Source organism: Bos grunniens, chromosome X (assembly GCF_055505025.1).
Source record: "Bos grunniens cultivar Pamir isolate PY7600 chromosome X, Bosgru_T2T1.0, whole genome shotgun sequence".
In the NCBI taxonomy this organism is placed as follows: Eukaryota; Metazoa; Chordata; class Mammalia; order Artiodactyla; family Bovidae; genus Bos; species Bos grunniens.
Window position 1 is genome coordinate 46,475,522 of NC_141194.1, and position 19,748 is coordinate 46,495,269.

General features: G+C 41.1%; 1 protein-coding gene across 1 annotated transcript in view; it reads right to left on the reverse strand.

Annotated features, from left to right (window-relative positions):
- MTMR8 (myotubularin related protein 8) overlaps positions 1–19,748 on the reverse strand; it is a 278,922-nt gene that overhangs the window by 198,218 nt on the left and 60,956 nt on the right. Inside the window, 3 exon segments of the mRNA XM_086390090.1 lie at positions 13,371–13,505; positions 14,676–14,804; positions 16,113–16,270. Coding sequence (XP_086246216.1) covers positions 13,371–13,505; positions 14,676–14,804; positions 16,113–16,270 — 422 coding nt within the window.

Consider the following 19,748-nt stretch of genomic DNA (forward strand, 5'->3'; position numbering starts at 1 on the left):
CAGTAATAGTAGGAGACTTTAACACCCCACTCACACCAATGGACAGATCATCAAAACAGAAAATTAATATGGAAACACAAATCTTAAATGATGCATAAGATGAGAATCTGTCCTTGACTGACAGCTGACAGCCAGTGAAGGTTCAAACGCTCAATGAGAAGCAGCAGTAGGAAAGCCTGGGCACCAGGCATGTCATTGAGCTATGATGAGTGGCTGAAGGGCATGTTCCTGCCAGTTAGGGCTAACAAAATATGGTCCACTTGAGAATGGAATGGCAAACTACTTAGTATTCTTGCCTTGAGAACCCCATGGACAGTATGAGAAGGCAAAAAGATATGACACTGAAAGAGCAACCCCACAGGTCGGTAAGTTCCCAGTATTATATTGGGGTAGAGCAGAGATATAGCTACAGAAAGAATGAAGAGTGTGAGCCAAAGCGGAAATGACGTCCAGTTCTGGTTGTATCTGGTGGGGAAAGTAAAGTCAGATGCTGTAAAGAACAATATGGCATAGGAACCTGGAATGTTAGGTCCATGAAGCAAGGCAAACTGGATACGGTCAAACATGAAATGGCAAAAGTTAACATCGATATTTTAGCAATCAGTGAACTAAAATGGACGGACATCTGAGAATTTAATTCAGATGACCATTATATCTATTACTGTGGGAAAGAGTTCCATAGAAGGAATGGAGTAGCCCACATAGTCAACAAGAGAATCTGAAATGCAGTACTTGGTTGAAATCTCAAAAATGAAAGAATGATCTTGGATAGTTTCCATGGCAAACCATTCAACATCAGTAATCCAAGTCTATGCCTCACCCTCTAATGCTGAAGAAGGTGAAGTTGAATGACTCCATGAAGACCTACAAGAACTCCTAGAACTAACACCAGAAAATATGTCCTTTTCATCATAGGGGACTGGAATGCAAAAGTAGGAAGTCAAGAGATACCAGGAATAACAGGCAAGTTTGGCCTTGGAGCACATAATGAAGCAAGGCAAAGGCAAAAACAAAGCAAGGCAAAGAATTTTGCCAAGAGAATGCACTGATCATAGCAGACACACTCTTCCAACAACACAAGAGAAGATTCTACATGGGCATTACCAGATGGTCTGTACAGAAATCAGATTGATTATATTCTTTGCAGCCAAAGATGGAAACGTTCAATACAGTCAGATGAAAAAAAAAAAAAAAGAGAGAGAGAGATCTAGAATTGACCGTGGCTCAGATCATCAGCTTCTTATTGCAAAATTCAAGCTCAAATTGAAGAAAGTAGGGAAAAACACGAGGCCATTCAGATACGACCTAAATCAAAATCTTATAAGATTATAAGGTGGAGGTGATAAAGTGATTCAAGGGACTAGATTTAGTAGACAGAGTGCCTGAAGAACTATGGATGGAGATTCGTAACATTGTACAGAAGGTGATGACCCAAAATCATTCCCAAGAAAAAGAAATTTAAGAAGGCAAAGTTGCTGTCTGAGGAGGCCTTACAAATAGCTGAGAAAAGAAGAGAAACAAAAGGCAATGGAGAAAGGGAAAGATATACCAAACTGAATGCAGAGTTTCAGAGAATAGCAAGAAGAGATAAGAAAGCCTTCTTAAGTGACCAATGCAAATAAATAAGAGGAAAATAATAGAATGGGAAAGAGTACAGATCTCTTAAAAAAAAAAAAAAAACTGGAGAAGGGAAATTTTCATACAAAGATAGGCACAATAAAGGACAAAAATGGCGAGGACCTAACAGAAGCAGAAGAGAGTAAGAAAAGGCAGCAAGAATACACAGAAGAACTGTACAGAAAAGTTCTTAATGACCCAGTTAACCACGATGGTGTGGTCACTCACCTAGAGCCAGATATCCTGGAGTGTGAAGTCAAGTGGACTTTAAGAAGTATTACTATGAACATAGCTAATGGCGGTAATGGAATTCAGGTTGAGCTATTTCAAATCTTAAAAGATGATGCTGGTAAAGTGCTGTACTCTTTAGGCCAGCAAATTAGTAAAGTCAGCAGTGGTCACAGGACTGGGAAAGGTCAGTTTTCATTACAATCCCAAAGAAAGGCAATGCTAAGGAATGTTCAAATTACTGCACAATTGCACTCATTTCACATGCCAGCAAGATCATGCTCAAAATCCTTCAAACTAGGCTATGGAAAATGTGAACTGAGAACTTTCAGATGTACAAGCTGAATTTAGAAAAGGCAGAGGAATGAGGGATCAAATAGCCAACACAGGCTGGATCATAGAAAAAACCAAGGCAATTCCAAAAAAATCACATCTACTTCTGCTTCATTGACTATGTTAAAGTATTTGTGTGGATCACAACAAACGGTGGAATATTCTTACAGAGATGCGAATACCAAACCACCTTACCGGCCTCCTGAGAAACCTGTATGCAGGTGAATAAGCAACAGTTAGAACCAGACACGGAACAACGGACTGGCTCCAAATTGGGAAAGGAGTATGTCAAGGCTGCATATTGTCACCCTCTGCTTATTTAACTTATATGCAGAGTATATCATACAAAATGCCAAGCTGGATGAAGCACAAGTTGGAATCAAGATTGTGGGGGAAATATCAACAACCTCAGATATGCAGATGATACTACTTTAATGGCAGAAAGTGAAGGGAAACTAAAGAGCCTCTTGATGAAAGTGAAAGAGGAGAGTAAAAAAGCTGGCTTAAAACTCAGCATTCAGAAAATGAAGATCATGGCATCCAGTCCCATCACTTCATGGCAAATACATGGGGAAACAATGAAAACACTGACAAACTTATTTTCTTTGGCTCCAAAATCAATGTGGACAGTGACTGCAGCCATGAAATTAAGGGACACTTGCCCCTTGGAAGAATGGCTATGAAAAACCTAAACAGTGTATTAAAATAGAGATATCACTTTGCTGACAAAGTTCCATATATAGTCAAAGCTATGGTTTTTCCAATAGTCATGTATGGATATGATAGTTCAACCGTTAAGAAGGGTGACTGCCACAGAATTGGCACGTTCAAACTGTGGTGTTGGAGAAGACTGTTGAGAGTCCTTTGGACAGCAAGGAGATCAAACCAGTCAATCTAAAGGAAATCAACCCTGAATATTTAGTGGAAGGACTGATGCTGAAGCTGAAGTTCCAATATTTTGGCCACGTGATTCAAAGAGCTGACTTACTGGAAAAGACCCTTATGCTGGGAAAAATAAGAGCAAGAGAAGGGGGGACAGAGGATTAGATGGTTGGATGGCATCACTGACTCGACATGAGTTTGAGTAAATCAGGGAGATAGTGATCAACAGAGAACCCTGGTGTACTGCAGTTCATGGAGTCGCAAAGAGTCGGAAACGACTTAGCATATGAACAACAATAACAAATTTGTCCTTTACTTGCCTAGTGGGACACAATTCATCTACAATCCTTATTAGAGCCAGACAACATGCTGAAGGTCAAGGAATTAATGAAGGGAGTCCAGGTTTACCAGAGGATCCTCCTTTCTGCCACACTCACAGGCAGTGGTAAGACTAAGTTGTTCAAAGTACCTTCTCACAGTCTTGCTTGACAGTGAAGACTATAATAAAAAAGAGTTTCCAAATGGTTCTCCAAATGGAGAATATGTTGCCTCCACAATTTAGAGATGACACCCCTCAAAAGCAGGAAGTACTTTTGGAATGAAAATGATGCCCCTTTCCCTTGGCAACACAATTCTCCTAAAAGAAAAGGTGGGGGGGGGGGATGAGAGAGTCAATTCCTAGGTAGGTTGATAAAAAGTTTGTGGTCCCCGAAGAGGAGCAAGGGGTCTGGGGCTCTCAAAGAAGAGATAAGGATCTGGAATTCTCAAGGAGGAGGAAAGGATGAACTTTTTTTCTACATTCCTTTTTCTTAGTAAGGATTATATAACAACAATGTATCCTGCTTGAGGACATGTTTCTCCTTCTTGAGAACCTTCTGACTAGTCCTGTTATCTTAAAAAGTATATTATGGGAGTGGGTCTGGTAAAATCATTCTACTGTTAATTCTAATCCTGTCATCTTAAAATGCAAATTGTGGGAATGGGTCCAGTAAGATCTTTACAACCTTGAGACATTCTTTTGATTTATTTCAATAACCAATTAAAAGTGTATAGCTCCCTTGCTAAGACTAGCAAGGGGGGCCCTTTCTGTTCCCTTTCTGATGACTATGTTAGAAGCTATCTCTGTCCCTTTTTATACATTATTAAAACTCTGTTACACAAAAGCTCTTGAGTGATCAAGCCTAGTCAATGGTCCCGAAGCTAAATCTTCTTCTTCAGAGATCACAAATCCAACATTTTTCACTGTAAGCTATCATCGTGGGGGCTCATCTTCGTCTGGGATCTTCAGGACAAGGTAAGAACACTCAGAGTTCTAACCCTCTGTTTTCTCAGTATACATGTTTTCTACTTTACTTCACTAACACTAGGGTGTGCCTGTGTGAATGAACGACATGCCCTGTGCAAAGCAAGTGACGAGCCCTGGTGCCTCATAATCACTGAAGGCAGCCCCAGAAAGGGGCACCTTGTCAAGGGTTTATACAGACCTGCCAATGCCAAGAGACTCCCAACATACCTGCGAGGGGAGCAGCTAGAAAGGGGCAAAGCATGTGGGCCGAACTTTCCTTTCTCAGTCACCTTTTCCTGGTCTCTTTGACCATTTAGTAATTGCGTGGGGAATTAGAACTACTAACCTAATCTGATTCCTAGAATGTCGCTGTTCACTCTTGTCATCTCCTGTTTGATAACTTCCAATTTGCCTTGATTCATGGACCTAACATTCCAGGTTCCTATGCAATATTGCTCTTTACAGCATTGAACCTTGCTTCTATCACCAGTCATACCCACAACTGGGTGTTGTTTTTGCTTTGGCTGCATCACCTCATTCTTTCTCGAGTTATTTCTCCACTGATCTCCAGTAGCATACTGAGCACCTATAGATCTGGGGAGTTCATCTTTCAGTGTCCTATCTTTTTGCCTTTTCATACTGTTCATGGAGTTCTCAAGGCAAGAATACTGAAGTGGTTTACCATTCCCTTCTCCAGTGGACCAGATTCTGTCAGACACTCCACCATGACCCGTCCATCTTGGGTGGTGCCACATGGCCCCGAGGAAACATATGTGCTGACAAAGCAAAGACTTTATGGGAAAGAGCACCCGGGGTGAGAGCAGCAGGGTAAGGGAACCCATAAAAGCTCTGCCACAGGAATGCCTTAGAAGAAAGATTCCTAATAAGGCAGGAATCCCTTAGAAGAAATGGAGTAGCCATCATAGTCAACAAAAGAATCTGAATCGCAGTACTTGGATGCAATCTCAAAAATGACAGAATGATCTCTGTTCGTTTCCAAGGCAAACCATTCAATATCACAGTAATCCAAGTCTATGCCCTGACCAGTAATGCTGAAGAAACTGAAGTTGAACAGTTCTATGAGGACCTACAAGACCTTCTAGAAATAACACACAAAAAAGATGTCCTTTTCATTATAAGGGACTGGAATGCAAAAGTAGGAAGTCAAGAAACACCTAGAGTAACAGGCAAATTTGGCCTTGGAGTACAGAATGAAGTGCAGCAAAGGCTAATAGAGTTCTGGCAAGACAAGGCACTGCTCATAGCAAACACCCTCTTCCAACAACACAAGAGAAGACTCTACACATGGACGTCACCAGATGGTCAACACCAAAGTCAGATTGATTATATTCTTTGCAGCCAAAGATGGAGAAGCTCCATACAGTCAGCAAAAACAAGACCAGGAGCTGATTGTGGCCCAGATCATGAACTCCTTATTGCCAAATTCAGACTGAAATTGAAGAAAGTAGGGAAAACCACTAGACCATTCAGCTATGACCTAAATCAAATTCCTTATGATTATACAGTGGAAGTGAGAAATAGATTTAAGGGATTATATCTGATAGAGTGCATGATGAACCATGGACGGAGGTTCAGGACATTGTACAGGAGACAGGGACCAAGACCATGTCCCCAAAAAAAGAAATGCCAGAAAGTGAAATGCCTGTCTGAGGAGGCCTTACAAATAGCTGTGAAAAGAAGGGAAGTGAAAAGCAAAGGAGAAAAGGAAAGATAAACCGATTTGAATGCCGAGTTCCAAAGAATAGCAAGGAGAGATAAGAAAGCCTTACTCAGCGATCAATGCAAAGAAATAGAGGAAAACAATAGAACAGAAAAGACGAGAGACCTCTTCAAGAAAATTAGAGACACCAAGGGAACATTTCATGCAAAGATGGGCTCAATAACGGACAGAAATAGCATGTACCTAACAGATGCAGAAGATATTAAGAAGATTTGGCAAGAATACACAGAAGAACTGTACAAAAAAGATCTTCACGACCCAGATAATCACGATGGTGTGATCACTGACCTAGAGCCAGACATCCTGGAATGTGAAGTCAAGTGGGGCTTAGAAAGCATCACTACGAACAAAGCTAGTGGAGGTGATGGGATTCCAGTTGAGCTATTTCAAATCCTGAAAGATGATGTTGTGAAAGTGCTGCACTCAATATGCCAGCAAATTTGGAAAACTCAGCAGTGGCCACAGGACTGGAAAAAGGTCAGTTTTCATTCCAATCCCAAAGAAAAGCAATGCCAAAGAATGCTCAAACTACCACACAATTGCACTCATCTCACATGCTAGTAAAGTAATGCTCAAAATTCTCCAAGCCAGGCTTCAGCAATACGTGAATCATGAACTTCCAGATGTTCAAGATGGTTTTAGGAAACGCAGAGGAACCAGAGATCAAATTGCCAACATCTGATGGATCATCGCAAAAGCAAGAGATCCAGAAAAACATCTATTTCTGCTTTATTGACTATGCCAAAGCCTTTGACTGTGTGGATGACAATAAACTGTGGGAAATTCTGAAAGAGATGGGAATACCAGACCAGCTGACCTGACTCTTGAGAAACATGTACGCAGGTCAGGAAGCAACAGTTAAAACTGGACATGAAACAGTAGACTGGTTCCAAATAGGAAAAGGAGTATGTCAAGGCTCTATATTGTCACCCTGCTTATTTAACTTATATGCAGAGTACATCATAAGAAATGCTGGGCTGGATGAAGCACAAGCTGAAATCAAGATTGCTGAGAGAAATATCAATAACCTCAGATATGCGGATGACACCACCCATATGGCGGAAAGTAAAGAAGAACTAAAGAGCCTCTTGACGAAAGTGAAAGTGGAGAGTGAAAAAGTTGGCTTAAAGCTCAACATTCAGAAAACTAAGATCATGGCTTCTGGTCCCATCACTTCATGGCAAATAGATGGGGAAACAGTGGAAACAGTGTCAGACTTTATTTTTCTGGGCTCAAAAATCACTGCAGATGGTGATTGCAGCCATGAAATTAAAAGACGCTTACTCCTTGGAAGGAAAGTTATGACCAACCTAGACAGCATATTAAAAAGCAGTGACATTACTTTTCAACAAAGGTCTGTCTAGTCAAGACTATGGTTTTTCCAGTGGTCATGTATGGATGTGACAGTTGGACTATAAAGAAAGCTGAGCTCCGAAGAATTGATGCTTTTGAACTGTGGTGTTGGAGAAGCCTCTTGAGAGTCCCTTGGACTGCAAGGAGATCCAACCTGTCCATCCTAAAGGAGATCAATAGTGGGTGTTCATTGAAAGGACTGATGCTGAAGCTGAAACTCCAATACTTTGGCTGCCTGATATGAAGAGATAACTCATGTTAAAAGATCCTGATCCTGGGAAAGATTGCCGGCAGGAGGAGATGGGGATGACAGAAATGGTTGGATGGCATCACCAACTCAATGGACATGGGTTTGGGTGGACTCCGGAAGTTGGTGATGGACAGGGAGGCCTGTCATGCTGAGATTCATGGGGTCGCAAAGATTCAGACACGACTGAGCAACTGAACTGAACTGAACCTAACCTAATCTGATGAATTACAGACTTCCAAGGGACTTGTGATCCATGCTGTTACTGTGTACTTTTACTTAGACTGCCTGTATGGAAGCACCTAGCCTTGCTAAGAGCCGAAAGTTACTGTATGGAAGAGCCTAGCCTTGCTAGGAGGCGAAAGTTACCAAAGCACGTTTGGCAGCAAGGCAGAACTCTAGCTCCAGGAATGTCTCTCAGGCTAGAGGGCACTCTCTTGGCTGCCTGCCTCAGGGGCCAATGACCTGAAAGTGAGTCTTTGTCATGGCTGTGTCTCGGATCTATATGGATAGAAGCATTGCTGGTGACCATGAGGTTTTTGAGGACACAGATCGGGAAGTGCAGGATCTGGTCTGATTGGAATTGCAATGGGCTTCTTCCTTCAGTAGTGCTAGCTTTTAGCAGATAAGAGAAAGTGCTCCACTGGCTTCTGTCTCAACTCCTTAGATATTTCTTTTGAGGAGTCTGTGGAAATGAACTGGAAGGATTGGCCCTAGTAACTCAAGGACAAAAATCACTTTTTCCTCACTGGCCACCCTCCACTACCTCTTTTGCCATCATATATACTGATATAGCAATAACTCACCACTTCTACTGTGGTCAGGATTGTACTCAGAAATGTGCACAGGCACATGGAAGACAGATGTTTCCCCTAGCAGCTGTAGCTTGGGAAACATTCCGGGAAAGCTATACTGCTTCACCCCAGGTGGTATCAGTGGAAAAGGGTAAATCAAACAAGGGTCTTGGCGGTATGGAACTAGAAATCAATTTGGGATGCCATCAGGTCTACTCCTGGTGCATTTCCACCCTACCTCGGTGGCAGAACCAGGAGGGATGAGTATGATGCCTGTGTTGGTAAGGGGCAGACTAAGTCCAACCAGGGAAGGAAAGCTTCAGTGGAAAGTCTGTCCACATCCCCATCTAGAGCAGGGAGGGACACCTCCAGAGGAAAGAAGCCAAGGCTGTGGATACCACTTTTTTCTCTCTTACAGATGGGAGCTAGCAGTTCCAGAAACACTCCTTTAAAACATATTTTAAAGAACTGGGACAAGTTTGATCCCCAGAATTTAAAAAAGACACTCCTGATATTCTTCTGTGATACTGAACGGCCATGGTATCCTTTGGAAGACAGGAATGCTGGCCTTTTGAAGGGTCTCATAATTATAATACTGTTTTACAATTAGTTGGTTCTGTAGAGAACAAGAGAAATGGGTATAAATGTCTTGAAGGCAAGGGAAAGAGGGAACACGAAATAGCTCTCCTTCCTATTGGAAGCCAAGCAGTTCTCATAACAGAACCACTTTGTCAGATGCATTCTTGAAGGACTAAAATGAGCGTTCACTAAGACTTTAAACTATGCTGACCTTAAACTATGCTAAGTTGGCTGACATAGAACAGGGGGAGAAGGAAACTCCTGGTAAATTCTTAGACTACAAGAGGCTCTCTGTAAGTTTACTGATGTTGATCCCAAAAGAGCAGAGAAGGAATGATCTTAAAAGATAGATTTCTCACTCAGTCAGCTCCAGATATCCACCATAAGTTATGAAAACAGGCATTTGGACCAAATAAGTCTTAAGAAAAACAGTTACAGCTGGCTCAGACAGTATATTACAGTAGAGAATATGAGGAGGAGAAACAACAACAGAAAAGAACCAAAGGAAAGGCCCAGGCTCTAGTGATGGCTATGAAAACTTCTATGAATCAGCCTGAAGAGAAAAACGCCCAGAGGAAACCAGGTGAAAAGGGATGGGCTTGTTATTACTGTGGAAAGGAGGGGCATCTCATATGAAGTTGCCCTCAGGCATCTAAGCTGCCCCTGTTCCATGTTCAGTCTGCAAAGGACCATAGTGGATAAGAGACTGCCCTCGAGGTGCAGGCCCCAGGGGTCAGACTCTCAAGACAATCAGGACTGAAGGTGCCTTGGGGTCCCCACACAAGCTCCCATCCTAATAACACCTGAGGAACCCCAGATATTAATAACTATGGCGGGCCAATCAGTCGATTTTCTTTTGGACCCTGAGGCAACTTTCTCAGTGCTCACTGAAGCCCCTGGTCCACTTTCCTCCCAATCCACTACTGTAATGTGACTGTCAAGATGAGCCAAATGCTATTATTTCAGTCATACTTTAAGCTGCAACTGGGACTCTGCTGTTTTCTCAGGAGTTTCTGATCCTGCCAAAGTCTCCCTCACCCCTTTTGGGGAGGGAAGGCAATGGCACCCCACTCCAGTACTCTTGGCTGGAAAATCCCATGGACAGAGGAGCCTGGTAGCCTGCAGTCCATGGTGTCGCTAAGAGTCGGACATGACTGAGCGACTTCACTTTCACTGATCACTTTCATGCATTGGAGAAGGAAATGGCAACCTACTCCAGTGTTCTTGCCTGGAGAATCCCAGGGACGGGGGAGCCTGGTGGGCTGCCGTCTATGGGGTCGCACAGAGTCAGACATGACTGAAGCGACTTAGCAGCAGTAGCATACTGAACAAGGTCCAGGCCTCTGTTTTCATGAATATGGAACCTGCTCTTTTAACTGAAGAAAATGTAAATCATAGAGTGTGGGCTGATAGAAAAACTGTGGGTTGAGTACAAAATGTTGTTCCTTTCCTTATCAAGCTCAAAGACCCTCACTTATTTCCACATCAAAAACAGTATCCATTAAAGCCTGAGGTTAAGGAAGAGTTAAAACCCATCATTGAAAATTTAAAGGAACAGGAGCTATTAATTCCTTGTAATAGTCTATGCAACACTCCTATTTTGGGTGTGAAAAAGTCAAATGATAAATGGAGACTAGTTCAAGATTTATGAATAATAAATGCCTAATCCTTATACTTTATTGTCTGAAATTCCTGAATGAGCCAAATATTTTTTCAGTCATTGATTTGAAGAATGCTTTCTAGAGTTAAACCTATACTATACCATCCTCTACCTATGACTTTTAAGACAACTGAGAGGATAATCCTCTTGGGCACTACAGGCTACTGGCACATTTGGATTCTGGGTTACGGGGAAATTGCCCAGCCTTTAATGAGGGCTTGAACTATCCCCCAAAGAAGGGACTGTCTCTATGACAGTTTTTGCACACAGATATTGTCTTAGATCCTAAAGCCTTAGAATTAACTATGTGACTCAGCTTTCAGCTTTTCAAGAGACATTACAAGAACCCCAGGAGGTGACCCCTGACCCAGCTGACACAATTGTTCTAACTGCCGTTTCTGTGGAGCACTCCCTTCCTCATCAATTGAAGGTTTAACATGGTTAGTTTCTCTCATTCATGGAAAGGACTTTCTTCAAGTCTGCAAATACCTTCACCAACAACAATCATATCTGATGCCTCTTCTTGATCTCATTACATCTAACAAGCCTAAGAGGGACTGATAACATATTGTACCTTAATTATGGACATAATGTAACTTTTAATATTGATTATGTTTTAACTTGGTTTAATGACTATTTTGCCTTAGATCTGTAACTGTATAATGGGATTTGTTTCTAACTGTCTGAAAACTTTTAAGTTACAAATAGTTGTCCAGGCTCCTACAAGTGCCACAGCCTCCTCCAACTATTACTTGGGGCCCCTGGATCAGAGACACTCAATATGAGGTTTAGGAGAATATGTTGCCTCCACAATTTAGGGATGACACTCCTCAAAAGCAGGAAGTAGTTATGGAATGAAAATGATGCCCCTTTCCCTTGGCAACACAATTCTCCTAAAAGAAAAGGGGGTAATGAGAGAGTCAATTTTTAGGTAGGTTGATAAGAAGTCCATGGTCCCCAAAGAGGAACAAAGGGTCTGGGGCTCTCAAAGAGGAGATAGGGGTCTGGAAGAAGGAAAGGACAAACATTTTTTCTACATTCCTTAGTCTTAGTGTGGGAGACCAGGATTCGATCCCTAGGTCAGAAAGATCCCCTGGAGAAGGAAATGGCAACCCACTCCAGTACTCTTGCCTGAAAAACTCCATGGACTGTCTGCTGAGGAGCCTGGTAGCCAACAGTCCATAGAGTTGCAAAGAGTCATGACTGAGCGACTTTCACTAGTCTTGAGTGAGTGAGTGAGTGGGTTAAGTCGCTCAGTCATGTCCGACTCTTTGTGATCCCATGGACTGTAGCCTACCAGGCTCCTCCCTCCGTGGGATTCTCCTGGCAAGAGTACTGGAATGGGTTGCCATTGCCTTCTCCAGGGGATCTTCCCGACCCAGGGATCAAACCCGGGTCTCCCGCATTCCAGGCAGATGCTTTAACCTCTAAGCCATCAGGGAAGCCCTCACTAGTCTTAGTAAGGATTATATAACAACAATGTATCCTGCTTGAGGACAAGTTTCTCCTTCTTGAGAACCTTTCAACTAATCTTGTTATCTTAAAATGTATATTATGGGAGTGGGTCTGGTAAAATCTTTCTATTGTTAATTCTAATCCTGTCATCTTAAAATGTAAATTGTGGGAGTGGGTCTAGTAAGATCTTTACAACCTTGAGACATTCTTTTGGTTTACTGTAATAACCAATTAAAAAGTATATAGCTCCCTTGCTAAGACTAGTTAGAGGAGCACTCTCCATCCCCCTTCTGATGTCTATGTCAGAAGCTTTCTCTGTCCCTTTTTATATTTTAATAAAATTCTGCTACACAAAAGCTCTTGAATGATCAAGCCTGGTCACTGGTCGGAAAGCTAAATCTTCTTTGGAGATCACGAATCTGACATCATTCACCATAAGCTGTCGACTTCATGGCAAATAGATGGTAAAAAAATGGAGACAGTGGCAGATTTTATATTATTGGACTTCAACATCATTGCGGACGGTGACTACAGCCATGAAATTAAAAGACACTTGCTTCTTGGAAGAAAAGCTATGACAAACCTAGATGGCATGTTAAAAAGCAGAGACATCACTTTGTTGACAAAAGTCCATATAGTCAATGCTATGGTTTTTCCAGTAGTCACGTACAGATGTAAGACCTGGACCATAAGGAAGGCTGAGTACCAAAGAAGTGATGCTTTCGAACTGTGCTTCTGGAGAACACTCTTGAGAGTCCCTTGGACAGCAAGGAGATCAAACCAGTCAATCCTAAAGGAAATCAACCCTGAATATTCATTGGAAGGATTGATGCTGAAGCTCCAATACTTTGGCCACCTGATGCAAAGAGCTGACTTATTGGAAAAGACCCTCATGATGGGAAAGATTGAGGGCAGGAGGAGAAGGGAGCGACAGAGGGTAAGATAGTTGGATGGCATCATCGACTCAATGGACATGAGTTTGAGCAACCTCCAGGAGATAGTGAAGGACAGGTTAGCTTGGCGTGTTGCAGTCCATAGGGTCACAAAGAGTCAGAAATGACTTAGGGACTGAACAACAACAAGCCCATATGCACAAATCCAACTTTCGCATTAACATTGCAAAGCTCATTACATGGGAGGGGCATTGCAGCATGAGTAAAATAGAAGTATTAGAGAGGGTTTTGATACATAGATACCTTTGGTCTTGTGTCTACAACATACAAGAACTGGCTCCCTGGATTTGTCTGGCGAATAGCCTCTAGCAGGAGTTCATCATCTATGCAACGAGTATAAAATCCAGATAGAGGCTGGCTACAGCGGCAAATGGCAGCCTGTAAAGAAAAATGTTTGTCAGTTGAGTGATCATATTTACAGGTGGTAAAAAAATCCTCCTTGTTCCCATGTTCAGTGAGTAGAAGAGGATGAGCCAACTCAAGATAGTGAAATAAAAAAAATATGTAGCCCTGAAATCCAGCATTTCAGTAACACTGAGCTCAGCTTCCTTCCTCCCTCCCCACTCCAGCATGTGGGCTGTGTTACTACAAACTGTTGCTCAGATAGTCTTTTCTTTCTTCTACATGGCTAAGATTCCCAACCCAGTCTTGACAAACCCAGACTACAAGAAAATCACATCGTGAGGTTTTTAATAAAATTTTATCTATTTTTAGTATGTATTAGGCTAGTATTTTTTCTGAAATTTTCTTGCTTTTTATAGTCCCAGTGATATCACCCATATACCAGAGGCTCACTTAAGAATTCAAGATAGAACAAAGATCTAGAGTTTCTTAAGAGAACAGAATTCACTCATTTTAGGAGTTAATGCCAAATCATAGTACTGGTTTGTTTAAAGCCATTTCAATATGAAAATAGCACAGCTATGTAGCAGGTACATCTAATAATGATGAGTTAATGAACTGCCTTACATTTTGGTAGTGTTGTTATATAGTCTGCTTACTTCAACAGTTTGACACAGACAACCACTTACATTACTATACTCTTTAGCACTTGAACACCTGAGAACTTGACTATTTGTCTAATTCCAGATCTCAGAGAGACCACAAGAGGCAAGAAGTCTCTTCTTATGGAAGGGGACTCAGAGGACTCAAGTGCTTTCCCATAAGACCCTAAATTATATGAAAAACAGTGAGAAAGAATAAGGAAATCTGTGTTATAGTGAGAGGCAACAGTCTACAAATATCCTTCCATATGACTGTTCCCATTCATTTAACAGTTACTTGCCATCAAGCAGGAGCTGGCAGAGCAGGAAAGAAATAAATGAACACACTACAAATGCCACTTAACATCTGCATAGCACTTTAAAATTTACAAAGTACACATATATTTTTTCCTGATATGACCCACTTAAAACCCCTCAAAAGTACTAAAGTTCAGAGAAGTAACATGCTTGACATCACAAAGCTAGTAAGTGACAGTAGTGTGACTTAAACCCAGCTCTTCTAGAGCCAAGTTTAGTTCTCATCAGAGAAGTTTTGTCAACTCACATTGTTCTCTTTGTAGAGGTAGGACAGCACAGGCACACGTTCTTTACTTCTGAACTTTGAACTTCCAACCACCGTTCCCAATGTAACAGATTTAGGAATCACTATTTCAAGAGGGTAGGTACTGCATATCTAAAAGAAAACAAACTCAATTTTTTAAACTTAATCTTCTTACATTTTTTTTTACCTGCTAGCAGCAACAGGTTGGAATAGCACTCAAGCATTAGCTATCCATTATCTATAAGCTAGAATCATCGATTCCTCAAAAATAAGAACAAAAATATCCTTGACGTAAAAAGCTCTTCCAAGTATGCTATTATTTTCTAGAAATGAAAATATTGAGATATATAAGAACAAAATGTACCTTAAGAATAACTAACATTATAGGTGGAAACAGTTTGCACATGTCACATTGCTAGAGGAGTTGAAGCATGTCCTATGTGACTCCACTGGGAAAGGGCAAAAGCTTCAACTTTTGTTTGGTTTTCCCCAGACTTTACTCTTTTTCCCTTTGTTGATTTTGCCTTCTATATTTTCACTGTAATAAATCACAGTCACAAGTGACTATATGCCAGGTCCTCCTAGTGAATCAATACACTTGAGAGATTCTATACTTGGCCCAGAAATCTTTCTGGAGATCTAGGCTAAAATGCTTGATATCAAATACCTGATTTTTTAAATCACCTTAAACTCACGTCTAAAACTAAAGATACTGTCTGACCCTCTTCTTGTGATCCTTATCTTGCTAACATATCCATACCCACTTGGGTCACCTAAGCCAGAAACCAGGAAACCTGGGATGCCTACTAAACTTCTCCCTCTTTCTCCCAGCCACATTAATGTGTCACCAAATTCTTTAACTTCTACTACCTAAAAATCTGTTAAAACTATCTCCTCCTCACCATCCATAGCCCTTGCCTTAGTTCAGGTTCTCATCACTTCTCATATCACTCTCCTGCATTCTTAACTCCAGCAAACCAATTCTTCATACTAATATCAAAGTTATCTTTCTAAAATACAAATATACTTACAGACATTTCCAAATCAAAATACTCTTGTGGTTATGGTCCTCAGAATAACGTTCAAATTCTTCAATTTATCCATGATCTGAGTTTATTTACTGACTTCCTTCCTTCTCTCCCTGTATAAGTTAGGATAGAATCCCTTCTCCAGGCTATTCGCCAGCATTTGAGGCTCTTACTGGCATTCCACTTTGAATTCCATATTCTTCATCTATGCTCTCATAGCACCCTATTCTTTAGACTATGAGAACTCTGACTTGGTGTTTTAAATGCATTAGTTACTTACTTTCTTGTTGAATGGCTGAATGTTGAATGAAAAGGAGAGATAATGAGTGGTTTCTTCCCTTTTCAAAACTTTGTTTGCTGAAATACTTCTGTTTCAATTAAGTGAACCAAAATAAAACAATAACAAAATTACCTCATAGTTTCTGTTGGCATCTGTTATAGTCCAGTACCTGTTAGGAATTCCCATACGTCCAAAGTCTGATGTTTGGTCAATCAGCTTCCATCCACTTTCCCTCATGTCTTTTGAGAACTTGGGATTATATGAAAAAGCATACAGATCTTCAGGTAATTCTATAGAAGAAATATAGGCATGAAAATAAAGTAATAATGAATGAAACTTAACATCAAATAATGCAATAAAGGCTAGATTTTCTTCTCCCTAAGGGAGTATTTGTCATCAGCCCCTGAAAAGGACAATAATTTGTGTACAAGGCTGCCTTTATTTGTGTACAAGGAATAAGAATTGAAATAATGCTTCAGAGTCTTCTTTTAAAAATATTTATATGATCCCAATGCTGGATAATGGACTGAATTCAATTTTCCAGTTTTAACACACTGAGAAAGTGGTCCTTACCAAAATTTTTAACTGATCTTCAATGTCTTAACTGCAGTATTTGTTGTAACATATAGCAAAACATTAGCAGTGTTCTTGCATTTTGTTTAGTCAAAACAAGTACCTGCTTCTGGCTGATAAACAGCCATCTGTTCTTCTGTCAACCCTACTTCCTCTTTAACAAAATTCAACATATAGTTAATAACTCATTTGATCAACTTATGTGGCAATAAATTGTGGCAACAAATTGATTATGTGGCAATAAAAGAGAAACCAAAGTAAGATGGTAGCCAGTGAGAGAGGGCATCAGAGGGAAGACAAACTGAAACCACAATCACAGACAACTAGCCAATCTGATCACATGGACCACAGCCTTTTCTAACTCAATGAAACTAAGCCATGCCCGTGGGGCCACCCCACACTGATGGGTCATGGTGGAGAGGTCTGACAGAATGTGCTCCACTGGAGAAAGGAATGGCAAACCACATTAGTATTCTTGCCTTGAGAACCCCATGAACAGTATGAAAAGGCAAAAAGATAGGACACTGAAAAGATGAACTCCTCAGGTCAGTAGGTACCCAATATGCTACTAGAAATCAGTGGAAAAATAACTCCAGAAAGAATGAAGGTATGGAGCCAGAGCAAAAACAACACCCAGCTGTGGATTTGACTGGTGATAGAAGCAAGGTCCAATGTTGTAAAGAACAATATCGCATAGGAACCTGGAATGTTAGGTCGATGAACCAAGGCAAATTGGAAGTAGTCAAAAAGGAGATGGAAAGAGTGAACGCTGACATTCTAGGAATCAGCAAACTAAACGACAGAATGAACTCCGTTCATTTGCAAGCAAGCCATTCAATATCACAGTAATGTAAGTCTATTCCCCGACCATTAACGCTAAACAAGCTGAAGTTGAACGGTTCTTTGAAGACCTACAAGACTTTTTAGAACTGACACCCCAAAAAAGCTCTCCTTTTCATTATAGGGGACTGGAATGCAAAAGTAGGAAGTCAAGAAACAACTGAGGTAACAGGCAAATTTGGCCTTGGAGTACAGAATGAAGCAGGGCAAAGGCTCATAGAGTTTTGCCAAGAGAACACACGGGTCATAGCAAACACCCTCTTCTAACAACACAAGAAAAGACTCTACACATGGACATCACCAGATGGTCAACACCGAAATCAGATTGATTATATTCTTTGCAGCCAAAGATGGAGAAGCTCTATACAGTCAGCAAAAACAAGACCAGGAGCTGACTGTGACTCAGATCATGAACTCCTTATTGCCAAATTCAGACTGAAATGGAAGAAAGTGAAGAAAACCACTGGATTATTCAGGGATGACCTAAATCAAATCCCTGACAATTATACAGTGGAAGTGAGAAATAGATTTAAGGGACTAGATCTGATAAAGTGCCTGATGAACTATGGACAGAGGTTCATGACACTATACAGGAGACAGGGATCAAGACCATCCCCAAGAAGAAGAAATGCAAAAAGACAAAATGGCTGTCTGAGGAAGCCTAACAAATAGCTGTGAAAAGAAGAGAAGCAAAAAGCAAAGAAGAAAAGGAAAGATATAAGCATTTGAATGCTGAGTTCCAAAGAATAGGAGAGATAAGAAAGCCTTTCTCAGTGATCAGCACAAAGAAATAGAGGAAAACAATAGAATGGAAAGACTAGAGATCTCCTGAAGAAAATGAGAGATGCCAAGGGAATATTTCATGCAAAGATAGGCTCGATAAAGGACAGAAATGGTATGGACCTAACAGAAGCAGAAGATATTAAGAAGAGGTGGCAAGAATACACAGAACTATACAAAAAAGACCTTTATGACCCAGATAATCACAAGGCTGTGATCACTCACCTAGAGCCAGATATCCTGGAATGGGAAGGCAAGTGGGGCTTAGGAAGCATCACTACGAACAAAGCTAGTGAAGGTGATGGAATTCCAGTTGAGCTATTTCAAATCCTGGAAGATGATGCTGTGAAAGTGCTGCACTCAATATGCCAGCAAATTTGGAAAACTCAGCAATGGCCACAGGACTGGAAAAGGTCATTTTTCATTCCAATCCCAAAGAAAGGCAATGCCAAAGAATGCTCAAACTACCGCACAATTGCACTCATCTCATATGCTAGTAAAGTAATGCTCAAAATTCTCCAAGCCAGGCTTCAGCAATACATGAACCGTGAACTTCCAGATGTTCAAGCTGGATTTAGAAAAGGCAGAGGAACCAGAGATCAGATTGCCAACATCCATTGGATCATCAAAAAAGCAAAAGGGTTCCAGAAAAACATCTATTTCTGCTTTATTGACTATGCCAAAGCCTTTGACTGTGTTGATCACCATAAACTGTGGAAAATTCTGAAAGAGATGGGAATACTTAACCACCTGACCTGCTTCTTGAGAAACCTGTACGCAGGTCAGGAAGCAACAGTTAGAAGTGGACATGGAACAAGAGACTGGTTCCAAATAGGAAAAGGAGTACATCAAGGTAGTATATTGTCACCCTGCTTATTTAGCTTATATGCAGAGCACATCATGAGAAACCCTGGGGTGGAAGAAGCACAAGATGAAATTAAGATTTCTGGGAGAAATATCAAAAACCTCAGAGATGCAGATGACACCACCCTTATGGCATAAAGTGAAGAGAACTAAAGAGCCTCTTGATGAAAGTGAAAGAGGAGAGTGAAAAAGTTCACTTAAAGCTCAACATTCAGAAAACTAAGATCATGGCTTCCGGTCCCATCACTTCATGGGAAATAGACGGGAGCTCCAAAATCACTGCAGATGTTGATTGCAGCCATGAAATTAAAAGATGCTTACACTCCTTGGAAGGAAAGTTATGACCAAACTAGACAGCATATTAAAAAGCAGAGACATCACTTTGTCAACAAAGGTCCGTCTAGTCAAGGCTATGGTTTTTCCAGTGGTCATGTATGGATGTGAGAGTTGGACTGTGAAGAAGGCTGAGTGCTGAAGAATTGATGCTTTTGCACTGTGGTGTTGGAGAAGACTCTTGAGAGTCCCCTGGACTACAAGGAGATCCAACCAGTCCATCCTAAAGGAGATCAATAACGGGTGTTCATTGGAAGGACTGATGCTGAAGCTGAAACTCCAATACTTTGGCCACCTGATGCAAAGAGCTGACTCACTGGAAAAGACCCTGATGCTGGGAAAGATTGAGGGCAGGAGGAGAAGGGAATGACAGAGGAT